The 18,891-nt window shown below is 40.7% G+C and overlaps 1 protein-coding gene across 1 annotated transcript in view; it reads left to right on the forward strand.

The window, feature by feature from the left end:
- Positions 1 to 3,162: 3,162 nt before the first annotated feature.
- The window catches only part of LOC117831480 (atrial natriuretic peptide receptor 2), a 76,774-nt gene continuing 61,045 nt past the window's right edge, over positions 3,163 to 18,891 (forward strand). The window contains 4 exon segments of the mRNA XM_034710200.1: positions 3,163 to 3,193; positions 3,421 to 4,112; positions 4,115 to 4,166; positions 17,358 to 17,536. Coding sequence (XP_034566091.1) covers positions 3,163 to 3,193; positions 3,421 to 4,112; positions 4,115 to 4,166; positions 17,358 to 17,536 — 954 coding nt within the window.

Raw genomic sequence — 18,891 nt, forward strand, 5'->3', positions numbered from 1 at the left:
GCATTAAGCCACTGAGGCGTCTGCACCTGGAACCTGATGCGCTGTGAATTGCCATGCTTCATGAATGAAAGTCCAAGTCATATTTGCATCTTGAACTCCTGCTCCGGTTATTTCCTTGATCTGTGCTTCAATTGTGTCCAGTACATAACATTTCACAAACGAACATCCACACATGACTCCAGCAGCACCATGCTGCTTCAGCGGTCAATAACTGTTTCACCTTTCCGGGCTGAACACCTGACGACACAACAAAGGGTTCCTACCTTAATAGAAAATGACAGCCAACAACCCTGTACAACCTTAAATACTGACACAAGTCACACACACAAAATCATTCATTCTCTGCCTTTACAGTGTGCTTTATAGTACAGACTTGTTAGTTGTCATTGAGTGCAGAATGTATACACATAGTAGGGGAGAACGGGCTTGGTTGTCACACTTTTACTGTTTTGATGATTGCTCATCATCAAAACATCTTTCAATAGTCATTCATACATTAAATTGAAGCTTAATGTGTTGGCTTGAAATGTGTATCCCTCTCATTTTCCACACTCATTGTAACAAAGAGGCAATTAACTATCAAAGACACCTCTGAAACATTGTGACAACCAACCCCATCACGGGGATGGTTGTCACACACTATGGGGTTGGTGGTCACAATGGTATTTCAATGGGAAAATATTTTAAACAGGCAAGAAGGCAGAACTAAATTTGAAAGTTTAATTGCACTGACAAGCGATAGGCCTACATAACTTAATGCATTTAAACAGAAAATGAGCAAGGAACATGAACAGGAAACACATCTTTAGGCCAGCCTATATAACAACATAAAGAACAAAACAAATCAGCCAAGCAATAATGGCCTACTCAACTAGGCTACATGCAGACATCATCTTAGTTACAGTGACAAAGTGCTGGGTCACTCCAGAGCTGAACACAGATTTCCAGAGTAGAGCAGGACAGTGCGAGTCAACTGAGCTGGAAGACATGATCTGCCACTGGGGACAACAGTGGAGAACAGTCTAGCTAAGTGCATAGTGTTTCCCAAAGAGCTGGGTCTTTAGCTGAGAGGGACTCTGCAGAATGAATGGACTTGGAAAATTCATCCCACCATTTAGGGGCAACATGATAAAACTTTACTTGAAGATGAAAGTTTGTAGAAGTGTAAGATCACATGAAGGTCTAAATGTTTTTTCAGGCAGAATTTTAATGAAAATATTTCATTTTGAAATGTGTTGCTTTTAAAACCTTGGCTCTGGATGAAATCATTTCAATAATCCTTACATATTATGAATTAATGAACATTTTTATTTTGGTTATTAGTTTAAAAAGAACTAAAGTCTAGATTTGTGTAGTCATCTAACAAAAAAAGATAACACAATTTTTACATGTTGACACTGATTTGTTTCACACAATAACATTCACAACAACAAAAAAACAACAACAATGACCAAAAGAGGAGTCGGCCGAAGCCCCAGGTTTATTTTTAACCTCCCTGTACGATCCATAATATTACCCAAAAACATCAAGCAGGACCAGAGAAGCAAAAACAGTTTTTATACATTACACTCCTTCCTTCTTATTAGGGCCCGACTTCATTTAATATTGTACTCCTTCATTCATTTGTGTTTTAAGGCTTTTTGAAACTCTGCAAAGAACAACACAATTTTAACTTCCCACTGAGTCTGTTCCATATTTTGACTCCCAAACTGAAACACATATGTATGTTATGTTTGTTCTAGCTTACATGTTTCAAACTCTGAAATGACAACGCCCTTCTCATAATCTAAACAAGCGTTGAATACAAACAGGAAGACTTTTATTTCTAGCACAAAAGAGATTTTCTAATGTTTGAAAGATACAATGTCAAAAAATGTTAAAGTGCAAGATCCTATGAATAACGGATTAGTAGATTCCTGATAATGAGCTTTATTTATTATTCTAATAGCTTTCTTTTTTAGTTTGATGACAGGATCTAGGTTTGTTTTATTAATATTTCCCTAGACCTCAACACAGTCTGTCATATATTGCACATTGAGGGAAAAAAACAACATATGGAAACCTGTCTTATTCAAAAGATGTCTTATTATGCTACATAAGATACCCATAGATTTAGAAAGTTAAGTTTTATGTGTCCTATGTGTGGTTTTCTAATATAACCCTGAATTATTACAAAGATTATCCCAGAGCATTTTACAAAAAGAGCAGATATAGATCTACTCATTATATGTTTCAACTATTACATGTTTTATTTATAGGCTGCAAAAAAAAATCCATCTTTTATTTATGCATCTATACAACATGAACTTTTCTACAACAGCAGAAGCATTAATTGATTCAATGATTACATCTTCAGTAACATAAAGGAGTTTGTGCATCATGCCATCCACAATGTTAAACTAAGCTTTGCTGGAGCACAAGTTCCCCTCGGGTGACAGTCTCAGATAAATCCAGCAGATGGAGCTGTTTAATGGCGGACTGATCTGCTGTTATCTATCATTCCAATATAAGCTACAGGAGCATCTGACTCTCTCTAACAGTTAGTCATAAACCCTTGAAATGTAACCTCGGAGCAATAAGTGACAAATGCAGACACTTTTAAAACCCAATGAAACCGGTAAAGGCTGCACGTGTGCCTTCAATAAATAAACCCACAAGGTATCTGGATGCTCTGCAGCAATGATGCAACAGACATTGAAGCTTCTATCTTACCCTACACTGAAAAATGACCTGCAGGGGGCGACTCACGCCCGTTGTGAGATGTTTACTCAAACACTGCAAAAAGAGTACAGCCATTAGATATTTTAACATGTAATTATCACCTCGCTAGACTTCAGGAAAGTCAGATAACTTGGTTCTGTTTTCACACCTGGCTCTCATTTTGACGAGCTGTAGGTTAATTATTCAGTTTGTTAAAGAGCAGAAAGAAAAGTCAGCCATGAAGTTGCAGTAGATGGAAGGAGGGATAATTAACAGTGAAATTAATAGGACAGTAAAACACACCGAATAATTTCAGTTGTCAGTGAATATTGGATTAATAATCCCAAAGAATAATGAACCTAAACTCGGTGAGCAGCAGATCAACGTCAGAGGACATTTCTTACAGTGTGTGACGTGCGGGGGCCGAGCAGAGGCTGCTCTGATTTAAGTTGCAGTCTCTGGATGAATGTTATCACTCTCAGAGAGACCAGCTGTGAGCGGACCCGCTGCGCAAGGCAGGAGGATTTGGAAAAACACCGGAACTTTATTTTGGGTGCTTTTACGCATCGGAGACGCATGGCACAGCCGGGCTGGCGCGACTGGATGATGCTTCTACTCACTTTATCTGACTTCTGAGAGTGAATGAGACAGAGAGCCAGGAAGTCTGTTACATATGTGTTGGCGTGAGGCTGCCACTGCCAGCCGTGTCTCCTCTTTAAGCGGTGCGCTCCTCGTGCCTCTCTGGGACTTCTCTGGGACGCGACATGGGATGCAGAAGCGCGCTTGGATGCTGCCTTCTCGCGGCGTTGTCCTGCTGCTTCCTTCCTGGCTGTGCAGGTAACATCACCGTGGCAGTGATGCTCCCGGAAAACCACCTCAAGTACCCGTGGGCTCTGCCGCGCGTCTTCCCGGCCATCCTCATGGCGCATGAGGACCTGCACGGCAAACACGGGCTGCTGCTCGGCCGCTACATCAAAATCTTGAACTACAGCACGGAGGACCCCGCGGTGGGCTCGTGCGCCGAGAGTCGGGCACAGGTAGTGGCCGTGGACGCAAAGCTGTACGTGCGCCCGGACGCGTTTTTTGGACCCGGCTGCGTGTACCCGCTCGCCTCCGTGGGCCGTTTCGCGTCCCACTGGAAGCTCCCTCTGATCACCGCTGGAGGACCCGCGTACGGCTTCGACAAGCGCGAGGAGTACCGGACCATCGTGCGCAGCGGGCCATCCACCACCAAGCTGGGGGACTTTGCCAACGTGCTGCACACACACTTCAACTGGACGTCCCGTGCCATGGTGATCTTCCACGACCTGCGGCAGGACGACCGGCCGCACTACTTTCTATCTGAGGGGATCTACCTGAACCTGAAGGAGGAGATGAACATCACCGTGGAGGCCCAGCCGTACGAGGATGACCCAAGAACTACAAGGAACTTATCGCGTTCATGAAGGACCAAGGCAGAGAAGTAAGTGCATGAGGGGGACGGGTGTTTTTGTTAGTGGACAACAGGTTTTTTTTTAAGAGCATTGACATGTAAAAGAGAGAATAATGTTTCATTTCCTCTGCAGTCCTCCGTTTTTTAAAGATTATTAAAACTAAATACAACCTGGGGAGACAATATGTTTACATTAGATAGAGCCAGAAGCATTTCAGGGGAGATAAGTGACAGAAAATCACATAAAAAAAACAGAAAACAAAAAAACCCATGTAATTAGCTAAGACAAGACAGCATCACTTCGCCCTTGAATGGTATCATCCACCAAAATCTGTTTTGTAGGGGTTTTACATACTTAGTCCACTTGGTCCAAAGTTGAATAAATACATCCTCCTGAAGTCGTAAACAGAAAGAAATCCTTTCCATAACACAAATATCATTTACTATGTCAATCCACTCTGTATTGTGGGAGGTTCAGGAAGTAACCAGCTCCTGGCAAACAGGTATTTATCAGCAAGCCTCGACTGAAAATCTACATCTCCTAAAAACAGTGCAGTAAATTGTAGTGGCAGGTCAATATTAAATATACTTTTTAATATTCTATTGAACTCTATCCAGAAGGGTCTTAACACTGGATATTCCCAGGATATATGCCAGTGGTCTGCTTCCTGAAATCCACACAACCTCCAACACTTTGAATCCCCTCCTGTGAAATCGCTTTCTGCTTAGGTGTGACAAAGAAACCAATCAAACACTTCCATCCAAATTCACGCCAACATGAGAATTGGTACATTTCAACTGGAGTTTACACACATCTAACCAAACCTCCTTCAGTATCAACAAATGACCCCTCTTTCTACCCATTTCTCTTAAATATATTATGTGTTTTGCTGGTGTGTTTTTAAGAGTGATGTGATGTTTTATATCTCGGGATTAGAAAATACAAAATCAGAAAATAAGCTTTTCACTTTCTTGCATGAGCTGTGTTGAAACCTTTTATCTGGAGAATGTGATATTATAGAGAAAAAGCAGATCACCAGCTGGATACTGTAAAGATACTGTCAGCTGATGTAGCAGGAAACTCCCCCTTAACAAGAGATCAGAAGGAGAAACACTTAAGCAAGATGTCTCACACCAGTCACTGCCAGATTATTATCTCTGCTTGGGGAAAAAAAGTTACCTGAGTCGACCTGAACCTACAGCAGAATATAAAAGTACATCTCTTTTCAATGTGGAGCACTTATTTTCAAATCCTGCCGTGGGAGATTCCTCTCTCTCACAATGAGGTCACAGTAAAGTTTTTTCCCAGCAGATACCAAACAGAGGTGGACTGGAAAAGGTGTAGAGAGAAGCCTGTTTACTCTGGAGTCATTACACAGGAATGTTTAGGCTGTGGGCAGTCTGCCGCTTTACTGCCTCAGGAAGACCACCACCTGTGCCTTTAAAGAGGAAGGGAGACAGGCTGAGATCAAGTGGGTGCCCTCTCAGCCCAAGCATGCCTCGCAGGTGAAATCAGACTTGACTGAAATTGACACAAGTTGACTTTTTAATCTCAGGTTTCCACTTGGCAAAGTTCCTGAAGTAACCCCATGTGTAAGACTTTCGTTTTTGGTAACATGAAATAAAATTAAGGGGAGAAATGATGTGACTAAAACTATGGAGAGAGGTTTCATTTGGTGGAAATCTCAAATTGGTTTTGAAAGGGAGCTGAACAAAGTGATTCACATGAAGCTGCTGCACAGATTTTCTGTTTCCAAAGATCTTTTATATGTAAAAAAAAACAAAACTAAGAAACAAAAGAGGAAGATAAGTGGTTTTGAAAGATTTGATAAAATACAGTAATTTGCTTTCAGCTGTTTTGTGTTGAAACACAAATCACACAGCAGAGTGGCTGTTAAATAACTTGTCACCGGTCTCCCTTTGTGTTTAATTAACTGGAAACATTGTGAGGCAGACTAATCATTACTGCTGTTGTGAAAAGTTAATTATCTGATGCTGAGAGCTGCACATGTGTTTCTGTATGAGAGGAGACTGATCGACTATATGTACAGAGGCTGATGAATTGACTTAGTGCATCATCTCTGCAGAAGCGACTCTGATAATTTGTACTTCTGTTATAAGACATTCATCTTTGGGGTTTCCAGGTTGTTAGAATATACATTTACTTGATATTAAATGACTCCTTCCACTTGAGAAGGTTGAAATAGAACCAAAATTTGTTAAATGAATATTTAACATTTTACTTTAAAGATATAATAAATGTCTTCCTCAGAGACATCAGTTAATCAATATAACACCTTATTTATCCTGCTTGGTGAGATTTGATGAAGCATTCGTCCCATAGAAATATAAACCAAAGCTAGGTGAAATAGTAACACTACAAGAACGCAATTAAATTTAAAACAGTCTGACAAAATGATGATTAACAACCTGAAAACAAAATAAAGGAACAAGGCTGTCAGGGATCATGTATCAGACATTAAGTAGGCAGCCTGCAGAGGATATAAAGACATGATTTAGAGAAGTGGTTGTTTTACAAGCAGGTAAAACAGAACGACGCCCTGAAGGCCACAAGGAAAATTCATTTGCAAAGACATGTCCTAGGCCGTAATAACGTTGCTTTCTGGGGGAATTGCGAGGGCACAAAGAATCCAACAAAGTGGGGAGACGAGAAGATTAATACGAGTCTGCCTCAGGAGCTTCAGTCTGGAGGTTAGTAGCTTAGCTTAGCATGCACCATAGCTCTGTCTAAAAGAATAAAAAAGAATACTTATATCATACATACTCAATACGTATAACAGAAAATGATACATATTTAGTGTGTTGCTTATATTTGTGCTGGAACAAGTTTGTGATGAACAGCAGGGTCCAGTGACTGCATTGAGGTTCCTGAAGACATGTCATTACAGCAGTGTTGGCAATTTTGATGCCATACAAACTTTATAAGACCAAGTATTCACTGTTGTTTCCGGGTTTTGACCAATCAGAATCAAGTGTTTAACAAAGCCAGGTAAAAAAGTGTATAATGAACACATCTTGTACCCCTAAAAAGATCAAGTGCCTCACATGTTGGGGCTGCAACTTTTAGCAAATCTCCACCCCATAAATCTGACCCTACATGTTCTGAGCGACATGTTTACAAGCTTTAAAACGGAGAACACAATCAAACCCAACACTCAGATGGAAATCAAGGACAAAGGTTTTGTGCTGCTTTTCCATTTGTTTCTTTGGCTCCACATTTTTTACTCAGTTTGTTTAATTTTAAACAAGCAACATAAAAATAGAGGCTACTTTTAAACCAAAATTTATGAGCTGTATAAATAATGGACGTAGTCTCTGTCACGTCATTCATTGGTGGGGCGATGACTGTGGCGCCATATTGGACATGCAGACTCAAAATAGCTTTTGATCAACCTAGACACAGGCAAAGATGTAGAGCTAAAGTGGGCGTTTAGCCTCCCTGGCAAACTCTCTGCCTTTATATTTTCATAAAGTCAAGGTCTTCTTCTTGTCAAATAAACTCCAGTATGCACCAGACATACTGAGGATTTGATACTACGTTTCTCTCTCAGACCCTAGCAACGACAACAACAGATAAACATAGGAAAGCTAGAAAAAGATAAGAAGTAAGCTAATAGAAATAATAAAATACAGTTTAAAACAGTGCAAAAACTTTTGCTATAGTGCAATTTAAATCAAAGTGAGTGTGTGCGTTTCAGTCCTGAGGATGACAGACCTCAGCGTTGATTTGGGGGGTGGGTCAGTGACCGGGTCAAGTCTGTGAAGGGGTACTATGGGAAAGAGGGGGCAAAACATGGAGAGAGTTCAGCATCCTGACTGCCTGGTGGATAAAACTCCCTCCCTCAGTCTTCTGGTTCTGGCCCGGAGGACTGCATAGTCTCCTTCCTGATGGCAACAGGCTGAAGAGGCTGTGAGACGGGTGAGAGGGGTCGCCTGCTGTGCGCAGGGCTTTTCGGGTGAGGCGGGAAGAGTAAATGGCATGGAGGGAGGGGAGAGAGGCACCAACAATCTTCTCAGCTGTTCTCGCGATGCGCTGGAGGGTCATTCGGCAGGACGCAGTGCAGGCCCCGTACCACAGGATCCCTACAGAAGCATAACTAAAAGCTGGTCCAAGCCTTACTATATATTTGTCTTCACGGCGCTGTACTTAACAGGTTCGTCTAGTGATGTCTTTATGTTTTAGAGGAATGCTTTAAGACTGTGTTGCACGCCGGCGTGCCCGCTAGTCAAATAAAGCATCTCTGATCAATCTGCTTGTGTTGTGAAAAAACCCCACCTCTGTATAGTGTGTCTGAATAAATATGCACTAAAAATATGAAAACATTTTTTTGTACTAGGCTGTAAACATCAATCAACTCAAAATGGATTGTCATTCATCTGGATAGCTTGTATACAGCTGAACGAAATTGCAAAGCGGTGCAAGTGCAAATAAAACAACAGACACGGACAACAAGGACAGAATATAAAAACAAGATAAAACAACAACATAGGGGCAGACTAGGAAAGGGCTGACGTGTGAGTTAAACTAAACTAGAATAAATATGGAAAATAGAGGTGAATGGATAAATAGATAAAACAGTGAGGTAGCGCAGGGTGCAAATCAAGCGTCAACCTCCGGTCTCAAACGATGAAGCCCATGCGGAAGTGTTATAAACTGCAAAACATCGAGAATCCGCTTGAGGCTTGCTGCAGAAACACCAGAAACCACATAGACATGAATGGGAAAAAGACGATCTTTGCAGCATTAATAAACATGTTTACAGCCTGCTTCAAAAAACGTCTTGGCCCTACAAAGCTAATCTCTCTAATGGCACACACTGTACAGGGGGTGAATTTTTTTCTAACGTGACGGTTCAGAAGATATTAAGATTTCAAGTTTTTGCCCAAATAAGGACATGACTGACGTGACTCCCGGTCGGGAACATCTAGCTGTTGGCTAGGAGGCTCCAACTACGTCACACTCTGCCTGTTGAGTTCCGCATTTCCAATATGGCTGCGCCGTTGATTGGCTTCAAAACAGCTCACAGGAACAGATGGGTGACGTCACGGATACTACATCCATATTTATCAGTCTATGGTGCAAATGTTTACTTGATATAAAAATTGGCATGTTAAGATGGGACTGGATGGGGATTCCTTGGCTTTTGCAGCCAGCCTCAAGTGGACACTTGAGGAACTGCAGTATTGTGGCTTATCCTTTGCAAAGCTTCTGTGAGGGACTCTCAGTTTTTGTATTACACACCAGTGAAACACATTTTGTTGCTATCTTGTAACGGTGACGTGTGTCACTCTATGGGAATCTTTGCTGTGGAAAATAGAATAAACCATGTTTCTGACATCAATGTGACTTTATAGAAACGCTCAATCTCTGTGCTGATGGTCTTGTTTGCTTTTGTGGTCATAAAGATTTATCAGTATAAATCACAGTCTGTTTCATTACCAGTTCAAACTCCTCTTTTTACCATCAATAAACTCATTGTTGTCACTTTAATGTCTCTGTAAAGATGTAAAGAAGGGACTACAAATTAAAATCTTTACTCCCAAACACTTTGGATTTTAAATAATGAAAAAAGACTTGCATTAATCGAAACAGAAGGTCCTCCACAAAGGAGAATTTATGTAATTAAGATTCCCCTCTCGTGTTGGTGGTGCCTTTGTAGTTACAGTAAGAAATTGCACACAAAAGATTACAATCAGTCCAATAACTAGATGAGAGAAAACCTGCAGTGTGAAGTTTTCTATCCTTTCAGAGCGGCTCCTCCGAGACAAGAAAAGACCCATTAACACCATTCATGTGCAGAAACAAATCTTAACCACAGCAGTCAAACACAGTCAAACACAAACACTAATAAAATGTTTTACACTTCTTTAACGGTAACTTCTGATAGTTTTGGATGAGACAGACAAACAGAGGACTCAGAGCTGAAGCACTGGAGGAAGTTGTTTTGAAAGGCCGTTCATGATGATGTAGTTTGTTGTCTCGTTTTGAGAGCATGTTGGCTCCTCTTCAGGGTCAGATAGTTCCGTGAAACGCTTGTGAAAACGTTTTCAAGTTACTCTGTCACGAGTTGCTTCATCAAAGATTGATGTTCCATCCTGAATGTATGCCAACAGTCACTTATCTAGCTTTAAGTGTAAAATTCAACCAAATCTGCTAAATAAACACTGGAAGAGAAAGCACAATGTATTCTACAAAATGTTTGAGTCAAAGTAAACATGCTTTCCGTCTTTGCCTCGTTTCTGTCATGTGATTACTTTAATCTAATATTCTAAGCTTTGAATTCTTATATTATATTCTTATATTCTTAAACCAAATATCCAGATATGCATGTAGCCAATCTCTATATTTAACAATTGTGCAGGGATGTGTTGCAAAATATCTTCCTGTCCTCCTGGGAACATTTGGAAAGAATAAATCTTGAAACCAGCTCAACATCTCCGAGCAAGTTTCCAACCAGTAAATGTTGGAATATTATGGTCTTTGGCAGCGCAAAATAAATAGAGTTTTAAACATCTTAATCTGTTGTTACAGTAACAGCATCAACAAACAATGCAGTAAACACAGAGTGAATGTAATTAAAGAGCCGTGCAGCAGCAATGGAAAGAGGGGAAAGGTGCAAAATGCCAACATTCCCACCTTCCCAGGTGAATTATGGAGCTGCGGCAGTGAGCTGGAGGTCAGGGGAGCTAATGGTTTTGTCAGGGCTTGTCCTAACTCGGCATACTTTCATCCCAGAAGATAACCTGCGGGCTGTCTGCTCTGTTGTGTCGCCCTGCTGCTGCTGCCTGGGTTCAAACCCCATGAGGCTGATTGAGGTGTGAAAGGAAAACTGGGGGTTTTATTGTGAAGCCACAGATCATTTGGAGCGCTGACAGCTGACGAGTAATTGCTTCTTTTTGTTGAGTGAAGCACTCGTCCCACCGCCACCTCAAATTCCCCAAATTCCTGCTTTTAATACCTGGAAAATGCAGATGCAACCAAGGACACTTTAACAAGTTTTCAGGAGCTGATACTCTGTTAATTTCCATTATTCAGACTCACTCGTTGTCCTCCATTGAAATATTTTACTCCATAGATTCTGATTCTACCTTCAATACACTCTTTATCAAACACACAGACTGTTCAGACCCTGCAGAGACTGTAAGGTCCCAGGCTGACTGCATGTCATTCATCTATTAATAATGTGGTTGATATTAAAGTTAAGAGTTGTGCATGAATGTTCATAATCACTGGCATTGCTGAGCTAACAAACTCACTGTGACGCTGCTTGTTAGAAGGCTTCAGGCTCAGTTTCTTGCCTGATTCTTAATGAATCAAAAGTTAGTTTGAGTCAGCATTTCCAACACAATGACCGCCATCTTTGGGCTTCAAAGCAGAACAGAAGAGATGCAGCATTAAATGATGATTTTGCCTTGTTTGTGCCGATGGAGAAATGAGCTATCCAGACTACACTCGTTTTTTGTACAGGATGTAACCTGTTTATTTCTGCTGTAAAGATCGTCTCTTTGAATTGGTGTGTATGTGGTTTCCGGTACTTCTGGAGTCTGCCTCAAGCGGACACTCAAGGTTGGAACTGCAGTTTTTAAAACTTCCGCATTGGCCTCAATTCTTGCGGCCGAAGGTTGCTGCTTGGTGGAAATATATTGAACTTTAAGTTTGTAGTGAAGTTTGTTTTAATGTAATCTTCAAAGCAGTGAGCGTTACGATTGAAACTCCTCTCACGTACATTATTTTGACGTGAATACAGAGATGAAGATCTGAAACTTGGACACATAAATATGGATTTCTGACCTCTTAATTCAGTGTCGTCCTTGAGCTCTGTGTCAGTGTGAGACAAAAGCTGTTTTCCATACACTGGTTTCTTTTTCTCCGAGTATGTCAGTGTATTCAAGCTTGCAGTGAGTACACGTCTCTTCACAATGCAGCTCAGGTATTAGCTCCTCATAATTGCAGAAATACCTTTTTCCCAGTGACAGACACTCCCTGAATGTGACAACAGCAGAAGGTTAGGTGAACTAGATGTTGCTGTCTTCGATTCATTTTCCCTTTGTTTTCAAAGCCAAGAACTGCTGCAGAAGGAAAAGCTGTGAATCATGTGTAACACAACAAAGTTGTTAAACTCGTCACACAGATTAGAGCGTGAAAAGACGAAGAGCGGGAGGAAAGTCTGTGAACGTTGGCAGCGACAAGAAAAACACGGCAAAGGTTCACATCAGAGAATCCAATCAAGAAAGCAACGAACGGGTGTGTTGCTGTAATTAGCTTGCTTTGTGTTTGCAGACTTGTGATAATCGATGGAGGCAACACAATTCAGTGTCTCAGTTGTGATCAAGGTTGAACACAGTGTATGAAGGATCTATATTGTGCTGTATTGTGACAATTTTTTTTACAGATGTGCAGAAATGTGACATTTCGCCCTCATTCAGGCCTTCATTATTCTGAAAAACACCTTAATGTTGACCCGTCAGTTCTTCTTAAAACTTGAGATTAATCTGCTTCGTGCGGCTTATCTAGTTTCTTCATCTTTTTGTCTCAAACTCACTCCTGAATATCAACAAGGACCTTCATTGTAAACACGCATGAGCCATAATTCACTCTGATGTGCCCTGAAATAAGAAAATAATGGACCAGATGCAGGATAAGAAAACCATTACCTGAAGCAGAGTCACACTTCCTTCGGCTACTTAATTTTATTCTGTTTTAATGAAACTGTCAAGAGACGTGTTGAATCTGCCCGGTCAACAAGAAAACATTGGAGGATTGAGTCTGCAGAACGCTGTGGTTGAAATGCTTTTGTCAGACTGAGAGGTGTTGCTGCAAGTTGGTCTATACCAGTTTCCATGAAGGTAGATGAACAAAATGAGACCTGTGTGGGTGAACTGTTGATGCATGAGACTGCAGGTATACAGAGTTGTCAATAGATTTCACAGACAGCAGTGACTGTGTGTGAGGGGTCTTGGATTTCTGCATGATTTGATACATAATGTGCAATGTTTGATTACATTCTGCAAAATTGTGGCACTGAACCTAACAAGTAAAAGTGAAGCTATAAGGCATTTTTCGACCGCAGGAACTTTACCTCCAAACTACGTGCGTTTTGACAGGAGGAACCAGGGTCTAAATTTAGTTCAGGGGTAGTTAATCTCCCCACTGAAAAGCCCTGCTAGGGGGAGAAGTAATTTTCATGGGTCCCGGGACTCTTGGGGGGCAGGGCCTGCAGTGCTGAACGTGTCTGATTGGTAGATTAATCGCAGTGTTTTCATTCCACCCAGTGTCCACAATAAAATCACACACAAAGATAGATATAGGAGTTCATATTAACCCCAGATCACAGTTTCCACACATAAACCACCACCTAAAAACATTTATAGACATTTCTACAAACTTATGGAAGCTTAGCCCCCAAACTCTCCAAAGTTGCTAGTTCATACATGCCTCTAACAGTGTGAAGTCTTCCTGTCAGACAAAGGGTGTTGGGGTTAAGGGTGATACGTCTCAAGGGCTGGACATGACATGATAAGCACGCTGCAAAAGTCATGGTGCAACAACATGATGGCGGACAATACAACAGAGATATCTTATTCTCCTCTATCCCTCTTTCCAGACCAAACTCGGTCGAGGCAGATGGCTGTCTAACATGATTCTGGCTTCAATGTAAAGACATTTAATGACTGATTATGAAAAACATCAGCAATAAATCATAACAAACTAATAGTACAAACACATTGGAAGGGTTGATGCATCTGTAGGTGTTATTACATTCACAGAAACAAAATGAAACAGGTTTCCTGCATGTTATTTTAGTGACAGTACATTTTTTTAGAACAAGTCTGACATAAAACCCCGTTTGATACCTACATGTTCTGATATTCATCTCTCAGGAGTTGTTTTTCTTGTGTGGCAACATAATTTGATGTTTTATCTATAAAAACTCATCGTTTAAGGCTTCAGTGTCATTATCGTGAAACACGGCAGACCGTAACACTATGAAGGAAAAACCACTCTGAGTGCTCATCCATCCATCATCATATACGTGGGTCATTTTGATGATTGAAGACGTTTCAAAGACTTCATTGGCTCAGAAAATCAACAGATGAAAAGTATACACAAATTTGCAAAGTGCAGAAGTTCAGGAGAGGAAAGAGCATGCGCTGTTTTCCATTTGAGAGAATGATGCATCTGTTTCCAGAAAAACAGATTGCTCAATTTTCTGCTTTACCATGGAAATCCGTCAACAAGTTGTGATAGCTTATCTTGTAAAATCCGACCAAAACAACTTTTAATGAAGACATTTTCTCTCTCGTTGAGGCACGGTTTGATTATGTGTGATTAATCAACAAATTTATCCAAGACAAACATCAATTTAGGACTTATAAGAGAATAAATTAGACCAGGAGGTTTTCTGCAGCACACAGATTAGAGCAGTAACACAGCTGATTAGCATCCATGAGCCTGTGAAGTGGAACAGCTTGTACCAAACAATTTAATGTGTTTCTGTGTAAATTAAAGCCTCAGTAGGTCGCTGTACTGTACCACTGTTAGAAAACAAGCGGACATTTTCCCCCGGCTGGGAAGCACGTTTATTTTGGGAGCGGTCCAGGAGACTGTAGGACTACTTGGCGTGGTGAACCGTGTTGGAATAGATGAGAGTCGGGTCTGAAGCAGCAGCAGACTTTGGCCTAACACATGAGGAAATGTCTGCTAACTGGGAGGACTGCATGCAGCTGGCAGGAGCCGCTCTGACATACACTGCAATGGAAATTATGCTACGTTTTTTTAAATCCATGGTGCAGGCAGGAGGGTGTAGGCGGCAGAGGGAAGGTTGTGGGTAGACACATTGTTTTATTTTCAAACAAAGGTCTCAGGTCTGATTCCTGGCTACCACAGAAGACTCTTCTCCTTTTAAAGATTATTTTTGGGCCTTTTTGTCGTTGTGTGATACAGCTTGAGAGAGACAGGCAGCTGGGGACGAGAGCAGGAGATGACATGCACCAAATACTGTCAGGACTGATTATTGATCCCAGAAACAGTGTGACGAGAGCAGCTGCTGCTCATCGAGGCACCTGCCCCTCAAACTGAGCAAAACCAGCACCACAGAAAACAACACTTTGAGCAGGAGAGTGTTTACATGTGAACACTATAAATCACAAAGTAGCAAAGCAACAGCGAGTAAAAATGACCACCATAGAATTGATGCCGCATTGAAGTTAAGTTACTTTGGTGGATGGTGCTACATCGAGCCATGCTCCATCTAATTTTAACAACAAGTTGAAGCAAGAAAATAGTATCACTAAGTTCATGCTATAGGTTCTCAATAATAATAATAGTAATATAACATTTGTAGAGCACTTTTCAAAAACCAAGTTACGAAGTGCTTTACATGGGTAGCAGAATAAAACATGCAATTCATAAAATCAAGATAAAGATATAAAACATATTTTAAAGACAGAAAATTCCCCTAAAAGAACTCTAAAGGAATAAAATGATTTTAAAATATATTTCTTCAGACGGTTAAATAAAATAAAATGTAGATAAAATCAGGAAAGGCTCTGCGATAAAAGTATGTTTTCAGAAGAGATTTAAAAGAGCTCACTGACTCAACAGACCTGGGGCCTCATGTACAAAGACTTGCATGGATTTCCTACTGAAATATGGCATACCCTCAAATCCAGAAAATGCCTACGCACAAAAATATCCAGATATATGAATCTGTGCGCAAGGATCAACAGATGTAGAAATGTGCGTACGCCAGCCATGAAGTTGGCGTGAGGCACCGCACATTTCCACGGTCATTTCACTCTTGATACATCTGAACTTTGCAGTGATCCCCCTGAACCCCTCGGGCAGATGGTTCCAGAGTGTCGGACCCCTCACTGTAAACGCCCTGTCCCCTTTCGTTTTTATTTTTGTATTTGGAATGCACAATAAACCTCTGCCCGAGGATCTCAATGCACACGTCAGCTCGTAAGGTACTAAAAGGTCTGCTATATCGCTCAGAGTAAGTCCATGTAGAGCTTTAAAAGTAATCAGTAAAATCTTAAAATCAATTCTTAAACACACAGGGAGCCAGTGCAAGGAAGCTAAAACCAGAGATGAGGTTGAATTGACAGTTTGGAGATGATCAAGGGATTTTTTGTGCAGGCTGCTTAAAAGACCGTTACAGTAGTCCAGGCCTGATGAGATAAAAACATGTAAAATTGTCTCTGTGTCTTTAAAAGTGAAAACGGACAAATTTTAGAAATATTTCTGAGGTGGTGAAAACACAACTGTACAAGTTTTGTAGTATGATGTTCGAAAGTCAATATAAGTGTAACTATCAAAAATAATGGCACTTATTTCCCAGGACTGTATTGAACAGATATAATATGTCTACAACGATGGCACTAAGCTGTTACCCAGACTTTAAAACTGGGACAGAGAGGTCTGTGCAGCCACAGTGAATGTGACAATCTGCAACCAACATTAACGATGGTAAATTTATCATAAAAGTGACACGATTTTCTCTAAAAAATGTAATTTATAGTATTAATCTCCCTTTAATCTCCCCACAGCCCTCTGCTGATGTTCTCAAACTCAACATAGCTGAGGTTTAAAACATCAACACAGAGCTGGCTGAAAGGAAATTTGGGAATTTGGAGGAGCTGCAACAAAAATCAAGGAGTTCATGTTTTTGAAGAGGAGCTAGTTTAACCCTGTTCTGAGCTTTTCTCAACCTTCCAGTGAGTTTCCAGTCGACCTTATGCTCCACAGCTTCAAACCGTTTGTGTGTGTATGGTTTGTGGCTGTTGCAGATGTCTGTTTTTGTATGTATGCGCTCCATAACATCTGGCTTGTATTTGTGTTTACATACTCCTTGTTTAATGTTTAAAGTAATCATTTGTGGATCACTGCTGAGGCTACAAACAGAAGAGTTTGTAAGCAGACATCAAATCAGATCAGTCTGTCAAATCCTGCTGCACAAATTATTGAGACCTTAAAGTCTTGTTCACTTAAAATAAGGAAAAAACTCTGGCAGCGATTACTTTATCCTGTTTCCAATGCAAACCAGCTTCTCTTTAATGTTTACCTCGAGTTCTAGTACAAGAAAGAAGACAAATAATGTAGGTCACTGTATGAGAATGAGGAGACTTCCAAAGACTCTGATGTTAAAGATGGCGAGAGAGTTATTAAGACTTACATCTGTTTGTTTTCTTCTGTCTATAGTTGTTTACATCTGCGGCCCTCTGGACACTTTCCTGAACATCATGAAACAGTTTCAGAGTGAGATTCAGGACCCAGAAAACTACGCCATCTTCTACCTGGATGTGTACGCTGAGAGTCTGACGGATCGCAAACCGTGGCAGAACTCTTTCACTGACTGGGATCCCATCAAGGTCTTTAAGGTATGAGGAACATGTTTTGCACATTATCTCTTCTGTTTATCCCGTTCAAAGTCACAGGGGGGCGGACTGGCAGAGAGGCAGGGTGCAGCTTTGGCAGGTTCAGCAGTCAGTAACAGGCCTAACACATAGAAACAAGCAGACACACTCTCACCTACAGGAAGTTTAGAGAGACCAATTAACCTAACGAGCTTTCAGAGAACATTCAAAGTGCAAACAGAGAGACTCCTGTTCCCGGCCAGGGATTGAACCTTCTTGCTGTGAGGCGACAGCGCTAACCGCCGCAGCCTGCACACAAACACGTATAAACACAGTGTGTAGCAGAAGGCATGCTTTTGTTTGGATCACTACTTTTGATAAACTGTTTTCAGATGTAGATTTATAGAATGTGGACTGTCACAGTTTCACCAATGTCATAATTACAGACAGGAAATTATACTTGACCAAAACCACCACTTGGAATGAGAAATGGATGTTCCTGACAGCTGATATTTAATTTGTCATATTTATTCATTTTCTCTCCAAATCCTATTATCATTATCAGACTTCACTTATTAAGTTTGACAGAACAAAGTCTTCAAATCCTGCAGAAAGTGACATCTAGTTCAAACACTTTGAGAATTAGTGGTGTCCTTATAATTACCACTGGTTTTGTAAATTTTCTTAAAACAAGTTGAACTCAGATGAAGCTTTAAAGGTAATCCAATGTATGTTTAAGAGCAGCTTCTGAACACTCACAGGATCTTTGGAGGATAAATCTCTGTTTCCAGTGAGCTGGCAAACTGAGTCTCAGAGGTAAAGGACCCCGACACCCTTTAGACCACTTTGAGGAGTGAAATTCTTGCATGACATTAAAAAATCTGTTCTCACAGGAAGCCATTTAGCCAAACAAATTAGTGCTCTGAGACATCAGAGAGTGGGCACAGACTGAGTCGTGGGCTAATTGATCTCCTTAAATGTCAAACCGGCTTTTCTTAATTCTCTCTAATTCAGCGTTCACAAAGTTTTGAAGGAGAGCAAAGAGTCTGAATATGACAACATCTAAAACATATGTTTGCTCCCATGCATAAAATGCATTTGAAACTTCACAAATTGATGTAAATTATTGCACTCTTCTTTCATTAATAGACTTTGAGGTTGCTTTAAGTGCTGTGCCTGTTTGATATCCCTACACCTCTAATGAGTACACCTTTTAAATCACTTCTTTATGGTCTTTTAATCAAAAACAGTCACATTATTAATGCAGCACTTCATGTAGTAAGCCAAGCTAAGATGGAAAAGACATTAATAAGCAACGGGGGATGTAAATGTCTCAAAAACGCTTAATGAATCAAACAAACATGCAATTTAAATATTAC

Source organism: Notolabrus celidotus, chromosome 19 (genome assembly GCF_009762535.1).
Source record: "Notolabrus celidotus isolate fNotCel1 chromosome 19, fNotCel1.pri, whole genome shotgun sequence".
Classification (NCBI taxonomy): domain Eukaryota; kingdom Metazoa; phylum Chordata; class Actinopteri; order Labriformes; family Labridae; genus Notolabrus; species Notolabrus celidotus.